At 38.4% G+C, this 17,670-nt stretch overlaps 5 protein-coding genes across 8 annotated transcripts; 2 read left to right on the top strand and 3 right to left on the bottom strand.

Moving 5' to 3' along the window:
* Window positions 1–308: 308 nt before the first annotated feature.
* Window positions 309–3,138, bottom strand: LOC110173421 (polyisoprenoid diphosphate/phosphate phosphohydrolase PLPP6-like). The gene is made up of 2 exons (XM_020939419.2): window positions 2,693–3,138; window positions 309–1,396 (listed from the first exon to the last, which is right to left on the bottom strand). Exons 1-2 carry the CDS (start codon window positions 3,060–3,062, stop codon window positions 1,002–1,004), a joined length of 765 nt encoding a protein of 254 aa, XP_020795078.1. The 5' UTR covers window positions 3,063–3,138; the 3' UTR covers window positions 309–1,001.
* On the bottom strand, window positions 2,773–10,830 carry fggy (FGGY carbohydrate kinase domain containing). 4 transcript variants are annotated; one of them, XR_008631907.1, is made up of 16 exons: window positions 10,729–10,830; window positions 10,347–10,542; window positions 9,758–9,869; window positions 9,294–9,445; window positions 8,991–9,079; window positions 8,510–8,838; window positions 7,824–7,927; window positions 7,636–7,743; window positions 7,502–7,563; window positions 7,273–7,435; window positions 7,110–7,184; window positions 6,906–7,026; window positions 6,726–6,820; window positions 6,115–6,176; window positions 5,311–5,860; window positions 2,773–2,884 (listed from the first exon to the last, which is right to left on the bottom strand). XR_008631907.1 is itself a non-coding variant. In XM_020939523.2 (16 exons), exons 2-16 carry the CDS (start codon window positions 10,518–10,520, stop codon window positions 5,779–5,781), a joined length of 1,644 nt encoding a protein of 547 aa, XP_020795182.1. In that variant the 5' UTR covers window positions 10,521–10,542; window positions 10,729–10,830; the 3' UTR covers window positions 5,434–5,778. The 4 variants fall into 4 exon arrangements, 2 of the variants coding, with proteins under 2 accessions (XP_020795182.1, XP_055007766.1); XR_008631908.1 differs by lacking the exon at window positions 2,773–2,884 and having other exon boundaries at window positions 5,019–5,400; window positions 5,637–5,860; XM_020939523.2 differs by lacking the exon at window positions 2,773–2,884 and having other exon boundaries at window positions 5,434–5,860; window positions 8,510–8,638; window positions 8,723–8,838.
* On the top strand, window positions 3,498–4,908 carry LOC110173419 (peroxiredoxin-6-like). Its single transcript, XM_020939418.2, has 5 exons — window positions 3,498–3,639; window positions 3,843–3,999; window positions 4,160–4,309; window positions 4,386–4,532; window positions 4,681–4,908. The coding sequence occupies exons 1-5, from the start codon at window positions 3,548–3,550 to the stop codon at window positions 4,825–4,827; spliced, it is 693 nt and encodes a 230-aa protein (XP_020795077.1). The 5' UTR covers window positions 3,498–3,547; the 3' UTR covers window positions 4,828–4,908.
* Window positions 10,831–12,703: 1,873 nt separating the features above from the next.
* On the top strand, window positions 12,704–14,519 carry LOC110173458 (transcription factor Jun-like). Its single transcript, XM_020939462.2, has one exon. It carries the CDS (start codon window positions 13,032–13,034, stop codon window positions 13,980–13,982), a length of 951 nt encoding a protein of 316 aa, XP_020795121.1. The 5' UTR covers window positions 12,704–13,031; the 3' UTR covers window positions 13,983–14,519.
* Window positions 14,520–14,822: 303 nt separating this feature from the next.
* tada1 (transcriptional adaptor 1) lies at window positions 14,823–17,348 on the bottom strand. Its single transcript, XM_020939564.2, has 8 exons — window positions 17,249–17,348; window positions 16,813–16,904; window positions 16,677–16,742; window positions 16,478–16,569; window positions 16,181–16,393; window positions 15,903–16,054; window positions 15,406–15,562; window positions 14,823–15,276 (listed from the first exon to the last, which is right to left on the bottom strand). Exons 1-8 carry the CDS (start codon window positions 17,320–17,322, stop codon window positions 15,124–15,126), a joined length of 999 nt encoding a protein of 332 aa, XP_020795223.1. The 5' UTR covers window positions 17,323–17,348; the 3' UTR covers window positions 14,823–15,123.
* Window positions 17,349–17,670: the final 322 nt, after the last annotated feature.

Below are 17,670 nucleotides of genomic sequence, written 5' to 3'. Positions count from 1 at the left end.
AACAACACAGTTTATGGACTTTGATACAAAACCAAATCTGCATAGATATTTCTGCACGTATATAATATATATGTATAGTTTTCTAAATAAAAGACTAAAGATGGCATGCAGCAATACTGTATTGCTATGTATGGCTCTAAGATAACATTAGGGAACTGCTGGAATATCTTCACAATGTTCGCTGTATTTTTTGCATCGGTTTAAATATCTGTCAATAAAAATATGAAAAAAATCTGCATCCTCACATTTTAATAAAGAAATACAGAATTATAATACCTATACAATGAACAGAAAAAATATTTTTCACTACTGAACAATATATGTCTATTTCTACATGTTTGTTATGATAACTATAAACACAGACATCACCGATATAAAGCAGCAAATCATATTGGCACATATATTTTTTTTTAAATGCTTAGTTAAATTAAATTGATTGGTATCACATCCAAACAGTATGGTCAAAAGCATAAACAGTTCTTATGGCTGAGATGTAGTGGGCGATCTGAAGCCTACAAGTGACAGAAACCTGAGATGGGCAAGGAAACTGATGCTCTCACTCAGTAAGACATCCACTGTGTCACTTAATAAATAAATCTTTTAAGATTTTTTTCAAAACTTCTGAGCATTATTTACCAAACCTGAAATCAGTCTTATAATCTTATCAATATGAGATCAGTCTTAAACTTATACAATCTTAACATTTTCTTCAGGTCATAATAAATTCAATACTTTACTGTTAGTAAAGCACAAATTGTCAGTAAATTATTTTAATTTCCTAAGAACAATGAACTCTCAGTGATTACTAACAAACTGTGACAAATACAATAGGCTTTTTTAATACCAGTAGTTTTCAAACTGTGATGCCTGGTGATATACAGGCCTCTTTAGGTGCTCCTCAAAGATCCTTCTTTAGTATAACAAATATTATCCAATGTGTGAAAATCACAGTTCTTTCTCTTCTTTCAGATACTCTACAGAGCCCAGTCTGCTGTCCACAGTTAACTGTAGGCTCTGGTGAACCTCTCCCTCACTTTGAGCAGCAGGACATCCTGCAGACAATCCCAGGACACCCACAGTCGCTCTACCAGCCCATACTGGCAGTAGCCCATGGCCAGGCCGAAGCCCACATCTGTCACATAGTGTCTGGCCAGCAACAGTCGGGACAGACTGACCAGAGAAGCCCATCCCAGGACCAGCACCCGCATTGAGTAAGTGTCCACAAGCTGGGCCATCAGGAAGCGAGCACATAGGGCAGCCCGTGTGGCATGGCCAGATGGGAAAGAATACTTCTCCACAAAAAAGGTAGAAAAGATGTCCGATCGGTTTTGGACAGGCATTCGACGTCTGACCAACCGTTTCAGAAGTTTGACCATCATCAGGTCTAGAAGCAAAGCTGCAAATACAAATTTGATATTTAATATAATTTACTAAAATTATGACTTTGTGATCTGATTTACAATAATAAATAAAAAATTGAAAGGTAAATAATAAATAAATATTAAATCAGGGCTCTCCAACCTTTTTTCTCTGGTGAGATACATTTACAAAACAAAAACGTCAGAGAGCTACACATTTTAGTGCATGCAAGAAATTTATTATATAAGAGCCACAGCAATCCTTAGATGGGTACAGTTTAGGCCTATAAACCATTCTCCATTTATCAATGCACAAAGTTAGGCATCAAAATGTCAGATTTACAATGATAATAATCTAATTTTAGTTATTCAGCCCAATACGTATAATTCATAAATCCCTTGGCGAGGTGCTTGGAAAGGGGTGGAGAGCTACTGGTAGCTCCAATGGTCCAGGTTGGAGTCCCTTGTATTAAATGGACATGTGAGACAACATGTGTTGTCTGTTGTGATCAGAAATGTTATTAAGGTAGCCAATTAAATACATTTCGCACAATAGGCTCATACATTTTGTGATTTTGATTAAAATACAAGAGGTTTTCAGTCTGCATTATTTTTGAACTTTTTTTGAACATTTGAATAAAAACTTATATACATAACACACACAAATACTTTTTAAAAGACACAGGGTAATATTTTTTGACAACACAATCCATTGAAAAAGTCGTGATGTCCCTATGAATTGGCCATGTAAACTAAATATACTATGGCAAAAATAATATCAAAGATGTGAGGGTATGTCTCTGACTGTCAAGATTATATAAAATACATCTGAATTAGTTCTGACTGGTGAATGTCAATGAGCAATGATAATCTGTAGTACGGAAAAAGCACTGTTGTCACGTGCATGTCCATCAGATCCCACAGCTGTGGCTCGACAGTGGAAAACTTTCCATGGCTGATCTTTTTTTGGTCATGGGGACACACAAACAGTGCATGAAGCTGCTGCAGGCACACAGGTTTGTGATTAGCTATTTTCATAATCATTCAATCCTCTATGAACTGAAATTAGGTGACTTACAAAATCTGCAACAGTCTAATGAGCCCAATGCGTCTGGACTAAATATATTGGCTGACTGACGGAAAACAACTTAAAATAGGCCTAATTATCATATATTTCTCATTATAATAAAAAAGATTGGCTTTTTTATAATGCCAGTCAAGAAGCATCACTCTATTAATGTTTATCTATTTTTTTAAGTTATAATATAGGCCTATATAAAACAAAAACAAAAACAAAACAAAACAACAACAAAAAACACTGAGTACAAACTCACCCAGAGTCAGGTTGAGCATGATCTCCTGCTCCTCTGCAGTCTCCACACGGAGGAGCGTGTACACCGTGCCGAAAAGCCATGGAGCGGCATGACCTGAGAACTCCACCAGCCGGACCAGGGGACGTATGCTCCCCCACGAAGCCTCCTCACAGGAGCACACGCCGAGGCGCTTGGACAGCCACAGGTCTATGGCTAAGAAGAAGCGAAGAGCGATAGAAATTATGGGCTGGTTGAGGCTCACAGAGAAGTCTTCAGCCTGAGCCCCAGGTGGAAAGCAGCTGGAGCTTCTTCGCCGGTTGCTCTCCGCTGATGTCCGAGCGCCGCACGACCCTCCGCGGCAACTATTCCGCCTGAACACCGAGGTGGACATTTTCCGAAGTCAAGTTCTTTGACCGCTGATAGGAAAATTTTAATCCTTGTTGCCGCTGACGCAAAATCTGTACACAAAGTTGCGCGCTGACCGCTCTGGTCACGTGGCTAATAAGTCACAAAGCATAAACGAACAACGCGCAACATGGAATGCATTCCTTTAAACTACTCACATTTCACATTTAAAAAAAAAAAAATATATATATATATATATATATATATATATATATATATATATATATATATATATATATATATATATATATATATATATATATATATATATATATATATATATATATATATATATATATATATATATATATATTTTATATTTTATAAATAAAGAACGAGAATGCCGTATTTTAACACGTCATCAAATCTGGAACTTCGCTCAAAAGATGCTGGTGTCCGCGGTTTAGATTCACACGGAGGCGTTTCCGCTGCTGTCAGTCTTGTTGAAGGTAGCAGATCACACTTTTGATCATGTCCGGATTGTTGCTCGGAGATGTGTTTCCTGATTTTGAAGCGGAGACTACAGTTGGAAGGATAAAACTACATGAATTTCTTGGGGAATCGTAAGTAATAAAAGTATTTTACTACAGCCTTTTAGCCACTGTTTTTTTTTTTTTTTTTTAATATCCCCTTCAAAAGGAATATTCCAATTGCCTACTTGAGTTCAGCTACTTCACAATTCATACAGATATCTCCGGTCTTGGTTGCTCTACAGTTAAATCCACTATTAAGTGATTCGTTCACTTGTCCTGTGGTGTCTATACAGATGGGGCATCCTATTCTCTCATCCCAGAGACTACACACCTGTGTGCACCACAGAGCTGGGCCGAGCAGCTAGACTCAGCAGTGAGTTCACCAAAAGGAATGTCAAAATCATTGCTCTCTCTGTCGACTCTGTGGAGGACCACCACAGCTGGACCAAGGTACTTTGGAAAATGTTACTCACACTTACTCACATAATTTGTGGTTGGCTCTAGACAAACAGACAGCACATTTATGTAGTGTCTACGCACGCTCAGCTTTATGATCCCTTATCTCTGTCTACAGTTTTGAAAGTAACTGAGTGCTGTTCCTCTAAACTAGGATATTCTTGCTTACAACTGTGAAGAGTCATCTTGTGTCTCACTGCCCTTTCCCATCATCGCGGACAGTAAACGAGATCTGGCAGTGGCTCTAGGCATGCTGGACCCAGATGAGAAAGACAAAGATGGCATGCCACTGACAGCGCGATGTGTGAGGCCCTGGGAAGTTTCATTAATTCTTCTAACACTTGCAGCTATAATCATGTTGCTATTGTGCATGTTCATAGGTTTTTGTCATCAGCCCAGACAAAAAACTCAAACTGTCTATCCTCTACCCTGCTACAACTGGACGCAACTTTGATGAGATTTTGAGAGTGGTGGACTCACTGCAGCTCACAGCAGGCAGACAGGTGGCCACTCCAGCTGACTGGCAGGTAAGGCCCATGTCCCCACATAAAATAAGCATTATGTTAGGCATTGCATTACAAGGCAAAGTAAAATAAATTTAAAAAATGAAATATATACTGTATATAAGTGAAACATATGAACAAATCCATATTTTAAGAGAATTTGTCTCTTCAGCCTGGAGATTGTGTGATGGTGCCTCCAGCTCTATCAGAACAAGAGGCAGCCACCTTGTTTCCTGCTGGTGTCTACACGAAAGAGCTGCCATCAGGCAAGAAGTACCTGCGCTACACACCTCATCCAAACCATAGCACAGATCATTAACATGGACTTACCGAGTCCTTACTTAACAATAAGGGAGCATAGTAAGTCTGTGGTAATTACAAAAAAAATGACATGGGTAAAGGGAAGATAATATCAACATATTATATAACAACATATTGAGCAAATAATGTCAGAAAGGTGTTAAAAATTTATTCAGATATCTTATATTAGGTTTCTCTTTTACTTCACTGGCAAAGTAGGTGCTAACGTACAGCTTATGTACAACATAATTTTAATTACTTTCAATTTCTTCTACATCAATGTATTTAGTTAATCTGAGTTGTTCTTATTATATAAATAACAAAAAAGCTTCAAAAGTTCTTATAACAACTTCCTGTGTGAGACAAGGTCAGTTTTGTTGGTTTTGCAGTCAACAAACTTGCTCAGTCATGACTTTATTGAACAAAGAGTGTGCTTGCTTTGGCCAGTAGTGCTAACCCCGTTCCCTTCATAATGAGGGGTCCTATTTTAGCTGACTGTTACCTCAGCTGTGGAGGATTTGGTGTCCTCCTCTTTAGGTTAAGGATATCAGCAAGGAGCATGTCATCTTTGATCTGAAGAGCTCCTGTTAACCTATACGACATGCATACAGGAAAAGAAGATCATGTACCACACAAGATTCAGAATTAACCATTTACTGGAATGCATTTTGTATCATCAGATCACAGGAGGATTTAATATTTTCAATATTGTATCAAATCCAATGATTTTAATAATTCAAATAAAAAGTAAAAAGCAAATTGTGTAATCAATTAATCAATCAATTGTCATTAATTAATCAATCAATTGTGATCATAAAATATGCTCACCCACTAGATTATCAAAAATAAGATTTCCCTTTTGAAACAGCAAAGTGGAAAAAGTAAACCACTAAAAGTAATTCACTATGGTTTTTCAGGTATGTTTCCAGTGAGCAAATTATCCATCTCCAAATTGTACATCATGTCACTGTCATCTTGGATTCATGAGGGCCTGGTACTCCCTCTGGTGGTCGATAAGGCGGAAAAACACGCTTTTCTTCCTCTTATAGAAGCTGTGGTACAGGTAAAGGAAAACATCTGTAACTTTAGACAAGATAACTGGGGTAGTGTAAAAATGCCAAGGTAATTTTTTTTATTTTTAAATAATATATAATACATAACCAGGTATGTTCTAAGAGATCTCGTTCAAAGGCCCAAATAAAAATAATGTCTAAAAGGTCAGAACTCTAATAATAATAATAATAATAATAATAATAATAATAATAATAACGCTGTTTGGGGGGGGGGGGGTCCAAATATGTCTCACCATTTCACTTCATCATCTGGCCAGACAACTTTACCCACTTTTGCCATTTTTGCCATGGCCTCCTAAAAACACAAAAACATTTCAATAAATCATGGACCACAGTCAGTTATGGCCCTGCACTGACCCAGTTATGGGACCAGCAACAGCAGAAGATGCAGTCTGATTGGAGGGTAAGAATAAAGCAATGCAGACCCAATCTGCTGTCACTAGCTAAACCTCCTAAATGTACCATGTCCAACTCCAGGATCAGACAAAACACCAGGCTGCAGAAGGTATGGCTAAAACTAGGACAACAGGTGCAACTTAGACCAGACAATAATCACTTATATTTAGTACATCGGGATTAAGGGCTATGCCCTCTTAATCAACAACCATTTACACATATATTAAAACCACACTATACTGAATATTAAGGGCTCACTGCACTACTACTCTATTTGTAATAGTATAAAGGATTACTTTACCAGCAGATGGCAGTATTGAGTCAAACAATTGAACTAAAGAGGATTTAAATGTGTGTAAAATCTCATATTTTTTTATCAATAGTAAATCTTGTGATTAACTGGACATAGTGAAGAACCACATTATTTATATGGTAAACAAGTAAGTACCTGTATTGATCTATAGTCTTGAGAAGCACAGGCACCGAGAACTGCTGCTCCCACCAACACTGCCTCCATCTGGTCTGGCAACACTACAGGCAGTCCTTAAAACATGTATAGATTTAAATACAAGATGGCTACAAGATTATTTAACATACTGTTAAAATATTAAGAGCATTTTCTGAATACCTGTCGCATTTGCATGGACCTTAACATAAAGTGGATTTTTACTGAGACCCCCACAAAAGAAAATTGTCCTGATGTCATGACCAACCTCTTTCATGGCCTCTAGAATATGTAATGTACCAAGCTAAAAAGAAAGAAAAGAGAAAATATGAATGTAGAGAGAATTCTTAAACAACTTGCATCAGGTAAAACTACTTCTGTACTTACAGCTAGAGCTTGTACTGTTGCCAGATAAAGTAATGCCAAATCTTCAAGAGTTTGGGAACATGTAAGTCCAACAACCTGAGAATGAAGTATACTTTTCTCATTTCATTCAGCTGCACTCAAGGAGTGACCAAACATTTACTTAAACTAGTGCTTAGAGGCTCACCATTCCCTTTAATGTTGGGTCTGCCAATGGTGACCTGTTTCCGTGAAAGTCAGGCCACACATGTAAAGAGGAAGTGAGCAGGTCAACTGGAGAGGTGGGATCATTCATAGTGTTCAAATGGTTGTTTAAGTAAGAGTAGATGTTTTCCCCTGCATAAGGACACCTTCCGAAACGTTAACACTATTAATAAACAAACAAGTAATTATCATTCATTCAAAGTTCAACTAACTTTTGTTTTGCTAGTTCTTGAAGCTGGGTGTAAGCAGCATGGCCTTTCACCATGTGGTCGATCTAAAGAGAAATGAATGAGAAAATATGCACCCATATGTGAAAAGACTTCTTTTTTAAGTTTAGTAGAATTACCAGTCTTCCTGTTGCACTCTGTCCTCCTTCATTTAACCAAAAACCAGGTACCATTGCAGACAAACAAGGCCCCCAAACACCAGGCACAAAAAGAGGTTGTTGGCTAATCTAAAATAAAGAAACAAATACATTACTAAGCGCTGAAATGCAAGTACAATAGCAGGCCTTCATCATGTGTGAATACTGACTGCCATGTGACAAGTAGATGTTCCACAGATCATAGCCATTCGTGAGGTGATAGGCTGGTGCTCACATGGTAAATTAAAGCCTCTGACATCTGCACCTATAACACCTAGCAAGAAAAATATTAGCAGAGATATTCTATTTTACATTTGCAATTTGATCTGTAACCTGAACTGTAATGTTATAAAACGCCAATACTGTATTTGTGCTTTGGGCTTTTTACTCTGAAGCTGAATATCAAAGCCTACAATACTTTGAAGTTTTTCATTTACCTTCTTGTGGCTTGCAGCAGTGACACTAACCGCTGCACTATAGCTGACTTTTCTCTAGTTTTGAGATAGAGGCCTCATCTACTTATTGGTGTCAGAGGACTACATCAATTTGACATCTACAACAACTAAAAGCGCAGTGTGTTCTTTAGCCTCTGACTTATACAACAATGTGTGACCTGCAGGGGTCGCCACTAAGGTCAGAGAGTAGGGTTCATGTGTAGTTGAACTCTCAGAACAAAACCAGATGTCCAGGATAGAGTTTTCAGGAAAAACCCCAAGGTAAGGTACGTAACTATTAATTATAAATTTTATGTTTGAACAATTAGCCATATTTAGACCAAGGTACACTATGTATACAGCAGAAAACTAATCAAACATTTGACTGGGCTACATTACATTTTCTATATTTGTTTGAATACCTAATCCTCCAGCGTGGGCATCAATAAGAGAAGCACCGACTGCAGTTCCTGGATCCAAACCCAAATCAGCAGCAGCCTCTGCTGTCAGGCCCTGCCCCAGTGGACTACCAGGGGGGCAGGTTACATTACCTGGGGAGAGTACATCAAGATTCAATTGGAACAATAGTTTGAACTGTAAAACTATACCATTAACATCAGTAATAATAACTTCACCAATTTTAGAGTAGTTGCTTTCCAAGAGGTCACCAAGTTCAATAGTAGTCCAAAAACTGTCATCCCATCCTTCTAGGGGACAATATGTCCATTTACACACCAAAGTGCATAAGGATCTTTTGAAAAATATAACCAAATTTATAATAAAATGCATGAATAACATGAATTCTACTTTGAATAGCATATTTATGGAAGAAATATTTCTATTTTTGTATATTTCTTTATATTTGTATGAACATTATCTAATGCAAAGCATTAATGAGGCTACCTAGTCAACCAGCCTGTTGCTTTCCAAGACAGGAAGTCTGGAAGGTCAAAGAAATGTGCTGCTTTGTTCCAGCAACTTTCTTTCAGATTCTGGAAACAGAAAAGTGACAGCTGCATAAAAGTATAGAGCCTTAACACATAACAGACGTAATGCATATGGACACTAAAAGCAGCCAAGTATATGATTGACTTGACCGTATTATAATTCTGTTATATTAATTACACACTAATATATGATAGACATTTTATAAAAACAAAACACACATATGACTGAAGTTTTGTGGTGGCCTCTCTCACCTCTCACCTCTTTGAGCCATAGGAGTTTAGGAGGCTGCATCTCTGGAGACATGACCCCTCCCACCCGACTCAGAACCTGGTGACCAGTGTTTGTAATACGAACTGCCTGTTCTGCTGCTCGGTGGTCCATCCACATTACAACATTCCTATCTTTGTCCCCTAAAGAAAACAAAACAATGGAACATTTTCTGACAAAATTTTTATTGAAGTATACATCTTATTTTTTAGCTTTAGTCAACAAAAGAACTGATAGAGAAGAAATGATACAGAAATATTAATCACAGAAATAGATCTTCTACTACATCAGTAAAGAAACAGACTTTGTTCTTGGATACTGAGATTGCAAGTTGTAAATGTGGATCTTTGATTAAAAAAATATTTAAAATTGTCCACAGTTTTAATAAGTGGACAAAAACACCTAGACACCTGGTCTTAATTTAAGTTTTTATAATGAATTTATTCACGACTTACCACTGTGGCAGACAGAAACAGGTTGAAAGCACTGGTCCAGAACCACAAGAGAGCAGGTAGCATCAAATCCTATGCCTCGTACCTGGCTCCTCTCGACACCAGTGACAACCCTCTGGGACAGAGTATGCATTTCAAACCCTCAGACATGTAGGTAGGGGTGAGCATCATGACAAAAAAATCATGTCACCATTTTCTTATATTAACATACAAGATACAATTGTATCTTGTATCTTCTGTACAATATTTAAGAGGCAACTAAAACTACCTACAGTTTCTGAAAGTTCACACTTATCTGTGTTTAGTTAGATCCATCTGTCTATCACTAATCAATTGAAGGAGTGGGTGTGGAACAGTGTCTGTTTTTGACCATACAGCTGCATTAAACAGAAAAGCAGGCAATCACATATGGCAGTTTTACCAAAACAGATATCACAATTAGTTTTTTTTTCACCCACCCTTCAATGTAGGCATTTTACTTTAAACTATAATGAAGAGAATAATAATATCCTAATACAATGTCCATGATGAGGTTTGTAACTCTGGCTTGTAAATCCTAATACATATGCTATTATTATTTACAACCTCTGACCTGAATTACAATGCAGCATTTTTCCCAGATTTCAGTGGAGGACTGGACATAGTGGTCGGACTGAGGTTCCCAGATGCTGATGGGCTCTTCCGCTGTGCTCTTGAGGAAACCCTCTCTTGTCACAAGCGCTGCCCTCACGCTGGATGTACCCACGTCCACTCCCACGTAAAACATCTCTGTTTTACGGACTACGACTCTAAAAAAAAATCGTAATAGTAATAGTGGAGCATATGTGGAGATCAGGGGAATATACACAACAATGCTCCGATTATTATGTCTCAGACCCATCTGAGTGTAGTAAACCTTCAAAACTTTCACCTTTATCACTGACCACAACTATTATACTAAATCAAATATCAAATAGGTTATAAAGTACACTTACTTGCGCGGTTACAGCTATTCAGTGGCAGAGATCATGTTTAAAATGTCTGGAAAGTGTACTTTGAGCTTCAGCGACAAAACAGATTTACGGACAGTCAGAGAGGACAAAAAGGGTAAATCGCAAACACGCGCAGAGCACAGATGATTGTTTCTATTATGTTAGATGGGGCAATATATATTCTAAATGAAAACAAATAAACAGTGTATTGTTCATTTGTAATAATATTATTTATTTATTTATTTTATTATTTTATTTTGTTAATAGCCTAGAGCAGGCCTGTACAGTCATTATCTATAGTATACTATATACAATATAATTCTACTTCCATCTATATAGTTTTTCTATAGTAGTTACCTTCAGAGAAAAATCTGGTTCAATAACACCTAACTGAAATGAATAATTTCTCTTAAATTAGTTTAAAGAAATTATATTACCATTAATTAAAAGGTATGATTTCGAACAAATGCTCTCATCTTCTAATTTGGGTTGACTTAACATGCTTTTTTGACAAGGGCTACACCTGACTTGGTCACATACTGTGAGAGAGGATTCACAGCTCAGCTGGAAATAGCAGGGAGTTTGTAATGAAAATGATAAACAATATGGAGTATAGAAACATAACTTAGCTGAAAGACAGGAAGACACAGATTGTCTGCAACAAACACTAGACACATGCAAAATACAAGCCTATCAGACATTAGCTCTGTAACAATATCTTTAGGCATATTTGTTTTATTATTATAGCAGATGTCAACATCTAGGGAGTTTGGTTCCATGTGCTGCTGGTCAGTTCCTGATTAGAAAACAGTGGAAAGAGCAGGAACAGGCCAGAGGAAACAGTGTGAACAGTGTTGGTCAGGAAAAGTTGATGGGGAAGCAGGAAGGGCAGTTACAATAGAAATAAAGTACAGTGCCATAATACAGGTGTAGACTACAGAAGGGGACTTACTACACTATAAAATATTACAAGAGATGCAGCCTAATAAGCCTTAATAATAATAATACACTGTGGGGTGCATGTATAAAAGGCCAAGCACACAAGGAGGTTAGGATACACATTAGGCCTCTTCAAATGTTTTAATTCCAATTATGTACTGTGATGATTGTTCTGGGTTAAGTGGTAATTTTAGTGGGTCCCCAACCTGAATTGCATGTAGCTCTCCAAAATATGTATGAATTCTACATACTAATCTTAATCTGTCACATTTGATTTATCACAATCAAATGTGCACTTTAGACTTGTGGACTATAAAGTGGAATTTTTTGTTTGTTTGAGGGTTATTTACGTTTCAGTTTGTCTCCATAAAATAACTGTTGTTCTAAAGCATGGTATTGAACTCTGCTGACTACATGGACACCTTAAAGGTAGGCTATCAATGACACATTTCAGCCACATAATTTTCCTGAATTAGTGTTCCACAGCATTTGGGACTTTGGAGCTCCTCTGGGACTGTTTACTTATTTATTTGTGTCTTGAGGAGAACGTGTTGAATAATACAATGAGGAGGCTAGACAGACTGGACAGAATCTGTATACTGCCATTTTGCATCTATACTGATTCAACATAATTTAAGTCAAAGAATAAAGCCTTCCCTTGTTCTTGAGCATTAGGCTATTGGTTGTTTGAGCACAGAATAGTCCTGTAATTAAGTGGGCTATGGATTATTATATAAGAAAAAGAATGCGTACAAATACTGGAATAATAAAAAAATAATAAAAATTTGATATACAATCGGCAATGATTTGGGGCATGCAGAATAATTGAGCGGGTAACTATATATTCAAAAACACTACGTAATCCCATAGTCCATTGCTCCAGTGTCTGCATTACCTAATCCCGTCGACCATCGCGGGAGGCGGGGCAAGTGCCTGTTGTCAGAGCAACCTGCATGTCATTACATTTTCCCCTCCCATCATATCATCTTCGGCCAATCAGAAACCATAGAAATGACATCATTGTTATTTTCAGAGGGGCTGCAGCTTAGAGGTGGATAAAGTTCGTCTCCACGTTGGAAGTGATACAAAGTATTATCCCGGTTGAGACGCTGTTTTTACTTTTCGAGAAGGAAAACAAACAAGTAAGGTACGTGTCATACGAGGAAACCAAACGCAAAACGCGGAAGAACATTGTTTTTGTATGCGACTGTGTGATTCGCGGGAAAGGAAAGTTTTCTTGGGACAGTTGTCGAGAGTGAAACTTCAAATAGGCCTGTTCTTCAACACTATTTCAGCGAGGACAGCTGAGTCACGGGACATATGAAAAGAGACTTTTAAAAACATAGTCTACGAAAGGTAGTAAATCTATGTCCAGAAAAATGGAAACGACCTTCTACGAAGAGAACGCCTCCAGTGCGCAACGCGACGGGACAGGGGTGTTCGCATTTAACCCCAAGACTCTCAAACAAACCATGACACTGAATCTGAACGACCCTAAAAACTTCAAGCCCCAGTTGAGCTCCAAAGCTCTGGACATCCTGACGTCCCCGGACGTGGGCTTACTGAAGCTGGCCTCGCCTGAGCTCGAGAGGCTCATCATTCAGTCGTGTACCGGTTTGACTACACCCACCCCGACACAGTTCGTTTGTCCCAAGAACATTACAGACGAACAGGAAGGATTTGCCGAGGGCTTCGTAAAGGCGTTAGCAGAACTCCACTACCAGCAGTTACCAGCACCAGCCGCACACTCTGACGCGCAGCCCAGCGGTAATAACAATGTGGCATCTGGCCCTTCTGTGTCCGAAAATGGTGGAGCCCCTTTCAGCAGCACGGCACGCACGGAGCCACCAGAGTATACTAATTTAGGCGCATTTGCGGGTGCCGTGGGCTCTACGTCCAATGAGAAACTCTCTACAGGTTATCCACTCGTCCAACCACCCCACAACCACATGGACCACCAACTAGCGGCGGCTCACCACCCACGGCTCCACTCGCTCAAAGAGGAGCCTCAAACCGTCCCGGAGATGTCCGGGGACACCCCTCCTCTCTCTCCCATCGACATGGAAACTCAAGAGCGAATCAAAGCGGAGAGGAAACGCATGAGGAACCGGGTAGCCGCGTCCAAATGCCGGAAAAGGAAACTGGAGAGGATCTCAAGACTGGAGGAGAGGGTCAAAAACCTAAAAACCCAAAATACGGAATTGGTTTCCTCTGCCAATGTCCTGAGAGATGAGCTGGCGTTACTCAAGCAGAAAGTTATGGACCATGTTAACAGTGGCTGCCAGCTTATCCTCACTCAACAGCTCCAAGCTTACTAGAAATATCCATGTGGCACTTGGGACCAAGCTTTGTAGACTGTTCACGTTTGTATATGGATCTCTTTTTGTACATGTTTTCTCATCACTATCTGCCCCAGACAAGGCCAAGACCTCAAGACAACGTTTATGAAAAGTAACCCCACCATGTTACAGGACAGGTGCTTTGTCTCAAGGGTGCACTTTATGACACCCTTTTAGGCCACACAAAGAGACTGTCCCAGATTGTATTTGCTGATAACGATAACTGAACTTTACCCGCATGATCATGCACTAAAGCTGTTATTGCTTTTCAATTTGAGCCTGCACTGAGTGTCCCACCAGCTACGTACATTGACAGTAACACTAACAGTAAACACATCACAGAGGACGTTAATTGATGTAGCATTTATTGACAACTGCCTTATTTTCTTAATATTTGCATACAATTTTGTTATATGGGTGTAACTAACGTTAGACCTGCAATAACACTTTTTAACATTTCTACGTTGTATTTTTTAGCACTTGTAAATTAATACAATAAATGTCTTCAGCGTATAACCTGTTTTAGTCCTTATACCAATTAATTTATTTCATTGTTACGGAAACGAACATTGCAATTAGGCAAGATGATTTTGTTTATGAAGACACTGGGGCGGACGGGACAGTGAGTCACCAGCTGACAGCATGAGCCAGCGCGCACCTTCATTGGACAGCTGCGTGTCGGAAGTGTAACACCGCCAAATATGGTAAGAGGCTGTGACGCCATACCGGGCCGGTATCTGAATACGTGAATCACCGTACCGTCGGGTTGTGAGTCCAGTGCATCATCGGTACATTTAGGTTTACAATCAAGAAAAGAAATGGGCTTGCTGCATTTTAATTAGTTGACAAGTACAAAAATATTTTATTAACACTGTACAGAAAAAAAAACACATTACACATTGGCCATACTTCTAGAAAAGATGAAGAACACAAATCCAAGAACTATGGATATTTTAAATTCCATATAAAAGTGAAGTAAGTAAAGTAAGTAAGTAAAGTAATCGGCAGAGTAACAAAACCTGGTCCATTCATTTTTATACACAACAAGAACCACGTGAAGGTTCCAATGTTATAGAAATAATACCATCCACAGAGTTCCAGTTTTGATTTATGAAATCTATCAACCAACTAATATACCATCCTTTGAGGAAATTCGCTGCCGATGTACATGATCTTGTTCAAGTTCTTCGTGACTGGGGTGCCAGAGCCGTGACAAAATGCGTTCCATATTGAGAGCATACATTGTATGTGAAGGCATCACGCCATGGTTTACCTTTAAAATAAAATTAAAGTACAGTTAGTACTGTACATTATTGCAACTATTAATAGAAAAGTAAAATCATAAGCCATTACATACCATTAGCGCTCGTACATTTGACCAAATTCTGAAAGCAATACTTACTTGTAAAGCCTCTAGAAGATCAAACATGTTGATTGGAGGTAGGGACGGAGGAAGAGTATCAGCAGAACACGCTAATAAATGAACAGCCTGCTGTTCAGCTTCATCTGGTGACACCTGAACTGGAGGCCCAGCCGGAAGAGAGGCACTTGGAGGAGGACTAAAATTACAGATTTGATTTACTTATTTATAGATTTATTTATTTCAATATTTTGTGCACATAAAAACAAAAATGTGTTGCTTATAAATGTATCTAATATCACATAAAGCAGGAATCATCAATATAAAACATACCAAATGCTTTTAGTTCAGAATCACACATACATGAACATACTTGCATACACACTCACACTCACACACACACTCACACACACACTCACACACACACTCACACACACTCACACACACACTCACATAATTTAGTTTATCAGTCTAATTTTTCCAATTATATTGTTAGTACAATGTATTTTACACTAATATCAAATAAAAACAAATCTTACCATTCCATAACACTGTGATAAGCAGCGAGACTATTTTTCAGATATGGTTGAGGCATCACATCGTTACCAAATGCATAAGGGAAATGACCGTCTCGTAACCGGTAAGCTTTTCTTCGGGTGATCACAGCTGTCAAGACATCTTTCAAGTGATGCTGCAATATTGTGGCATGAAGCAAGATTTTCAGTTCTTTATTTGATGAAAATTAAATAGTAATAGTAATTTAACCTAAAGTATTAGTTAACATCTTTTGGGACTTTATTTTTTATTAGGTACACACCTCAACCGCGTGGACCATTGTGTTCACAGCTTCCTCTGTGATGTTATCCAGACCCAGTTCAAAGGCTGTGACCATCATGCGGGCCTCCAACTGACCTCGTGTGGGAAGCAACAATGTGTGGGCACTGAGACGCAGCTCTTCATCCTCTCCACCTGCATCCCGTGGACTGAAGGGCTGTGCCGCACTCAGAGGGTTCTGGGGCTGAAATCGATGCTAAATACACAGACAAGATTACTTTTTTTTTTTTTACACATCGGGCCAGTGAAACACACTCATCATTTTTTAAATGAAACTTACGTCAAATTTTTGTCTTGAGGAACTTTTTTTTTTCACCTTTGGTTTTCCAGGCTTTGAAGCAGGGCCACTTGACCACTGTAACGGTACGCCCTCTAGAGGGTAAGATATAAAAACAGTTTGGCGTGATAGGGAGTTCAGTTGCTACACGACTGCACACTTTATATTGCATTATTAAAACCTGCCCTAAATACTCTGATACCTGGTGTGGAGACGATGATCTGGCAGCGGGTTAAAATGGCCAGGAGGAAATCATTGTGAAAGTGAACTAGAAATAAAAATAAAAATATATTTGAAATGCACTAAATTAACCATGTTACAACAAATAACCGACAAACCATTTTCTTGTGCAAGCAGACGACGTGCCTCTATATCAAATTCTTCTTTGCTGATCTTCTGCTTGAACCACAGCTTCAGATTTGCCCAATAACTGTAAATACAATAGACACAGACAAGATGCTTTGGTAGATATGAAAGACTGTCATTGGTTTAAAGCTGTCAAGATACCAGAAGAGGCGTTCTCAAGTTAATAAAGCTTCATACAAGCATATTCATGATTTCCATTAATTACCTACAAAGAGTCTGATGTCTATAAAGGGGATCTAGAAAACATTCCTGAACAAATAGTAAAACAAGCAACAATTTACAGCATTGGGTGCTAGCAAGGCTAGTGACCTAACGTTCATGTTTAATTAACTGTCGCGTGGGTTTTACAAATAAGTAAAATAAAATAACAAAATGATACGGGAGCATACTTAGCCAACTGTAACTTACTGTTTAACATTATCGCCAATGGCATCAGTAAGATTTTTCTTTGCTATTTCGAGCTCACTTGAATTAGCAGCCATTGCGTTCGTTGTCGCTTATAATGACGTCAGTATTAAGCGTCTGCTATACCCTTGCAAAAAGTGCACTTTTTTCATCGTAAATTTAACAATAAAATGAATTAGAGGTTCGTTTCATTTATGCATGGCACGTGTAAGTAATAATTTTGCATAGTATCAGTTCCAAAGGCTATAAAGTTCTGCCATGCCTTTGTAACTTTGGGCTTTGGGTCGTTGCTTAACATAATGCAAAATGTAACCTAGCTAACAAGAAAATAACAGTATTACACTATTATTTGTACGCGGTACAACTCTTACAAGATCTAAATATCTAGACAAATATTTGCTTTATCTTAATCTTACAGAAATGAC

This window comes from Boleophthalmus pectinirostris, unplaced genomic scaffold (genome assembly GCF_026225935.1).
Source record: "Boleophthalmus pectinirostris isolate CB_2022bp ecotype Guang Dong unplaced genomic scaffold, ASM2622593v1 HiC_scaffold_16, whole genome shotgun sequence".
In the NCBI taxonomy this organism is placed as follows: Eukaryota; Metazoa; Chordata; class Actinopteri; order Gobiiformes; family Gobiidae; genus Boleophthalmus; species Boleophthalmus pectinirostris.
The sequence above is the reverse complement of the archived record's forward strand: the minus strand, read 5'-3'. Positions and strand labels throughout refer to the sequence as shown.

What these genes read in the sequence shown, in the direction of transcription:
- LOC110173419 (XM_020939418.2), top strand. Translation starts at nt 3,548, where the DNA reads ATGTCCGGATTGTTGCTCGGAGATGTGTTTCCTGATTTTGAAGCGGAG. An exon ending in TGCCACTGACAGCGCGATGT is followed by an intron (nt 4,310 to 4,385) that starts GTGAGGCCCTGG and finishes GCATGTTCATAG; the next exon opens with GTTTTTGTCATCAGCCCAGA. An exon ending in CCACTCCAGCTGACTGGCAG is followed by an intron (nt 4,533 to 4,680) that starts GTAAGGCCCATG and finishes TTGTCTCTTCAG; the next exon opens with CCTGGAGATTGTGTGATGGT.
- tada1 (XM_020939564.2), bottom strand. Translation starts at nt 17,322, where the DNA reads ATGGCTGCTAATTCAAGTGAGCTCGAAATAGCAAAGAAAAATCTTACT. An exon ending in GATCATCGTCTCCACACCAG is followed by an intron (nt 16,570 to 16,676) that starts GTATCAGAGTAT and finishes CTTACCCTCTAG; the next exon opens with AGGGCGTACCGTTACAGTGG. An exon ending in CCTCAAGACAAAAATTTGAC is followed by an intron (nt 16,394 to 16,477) that starts GTAAGTTTCATT and finishes CTGTGTATTTAG; the next exon opens with CATCGATTTCAGCCCCAGAA.
- LOC110173421 (XM_020939419.2), bottom strand. Translation starts at nt 3,062, where the DNA reads ATGTCCACCTCGGTGTTCAGGCGGAATAGTTGCCGCGGAGGGTCGTGC. An exon ending in CATGCTCAACCTGACTCTGG is followed by an intron (nt 1,397 to 2,692) that starts GTGAGTTTGTAC and finishes TTGTATTTGCAG; the next exon opens with CTTTGCTTCTAGACCTGATG.
- LOC110173458 (XM_020939462.2), top strand. Translation starts at nt 13,032, where the DNA reads ATGTCCAGAAAAATGGAAACGACCTTCTACGAAGAGAACGCCTCCAGT.
- fggy (XM_020939523.2), bottom strand. Translation starts at nt 10,520, where the DNA reads ATGTTTTACGTGGGAGTGGACGTGGGTACATCCAGCGTGAGGGCAGCG. An exon ending in CAAGAACTAGCAAAACAAAA is followed by an intron (nt 7,436 to 7,501) that starts GTTAGTTGAACT and finishes ACGTTTCGGAAG; the next exon opens with GTGTCCTTATGCAGGGGAAA. An exon ending in CAACAGTACAAGCTCTAGCT is followed by an intron (nt 7,027 to 7,109) that starts GTAAGTACAGAA and finishes CTTTCTTTTTAG; the next exon opens with CTTGGTACATTACATATTCT.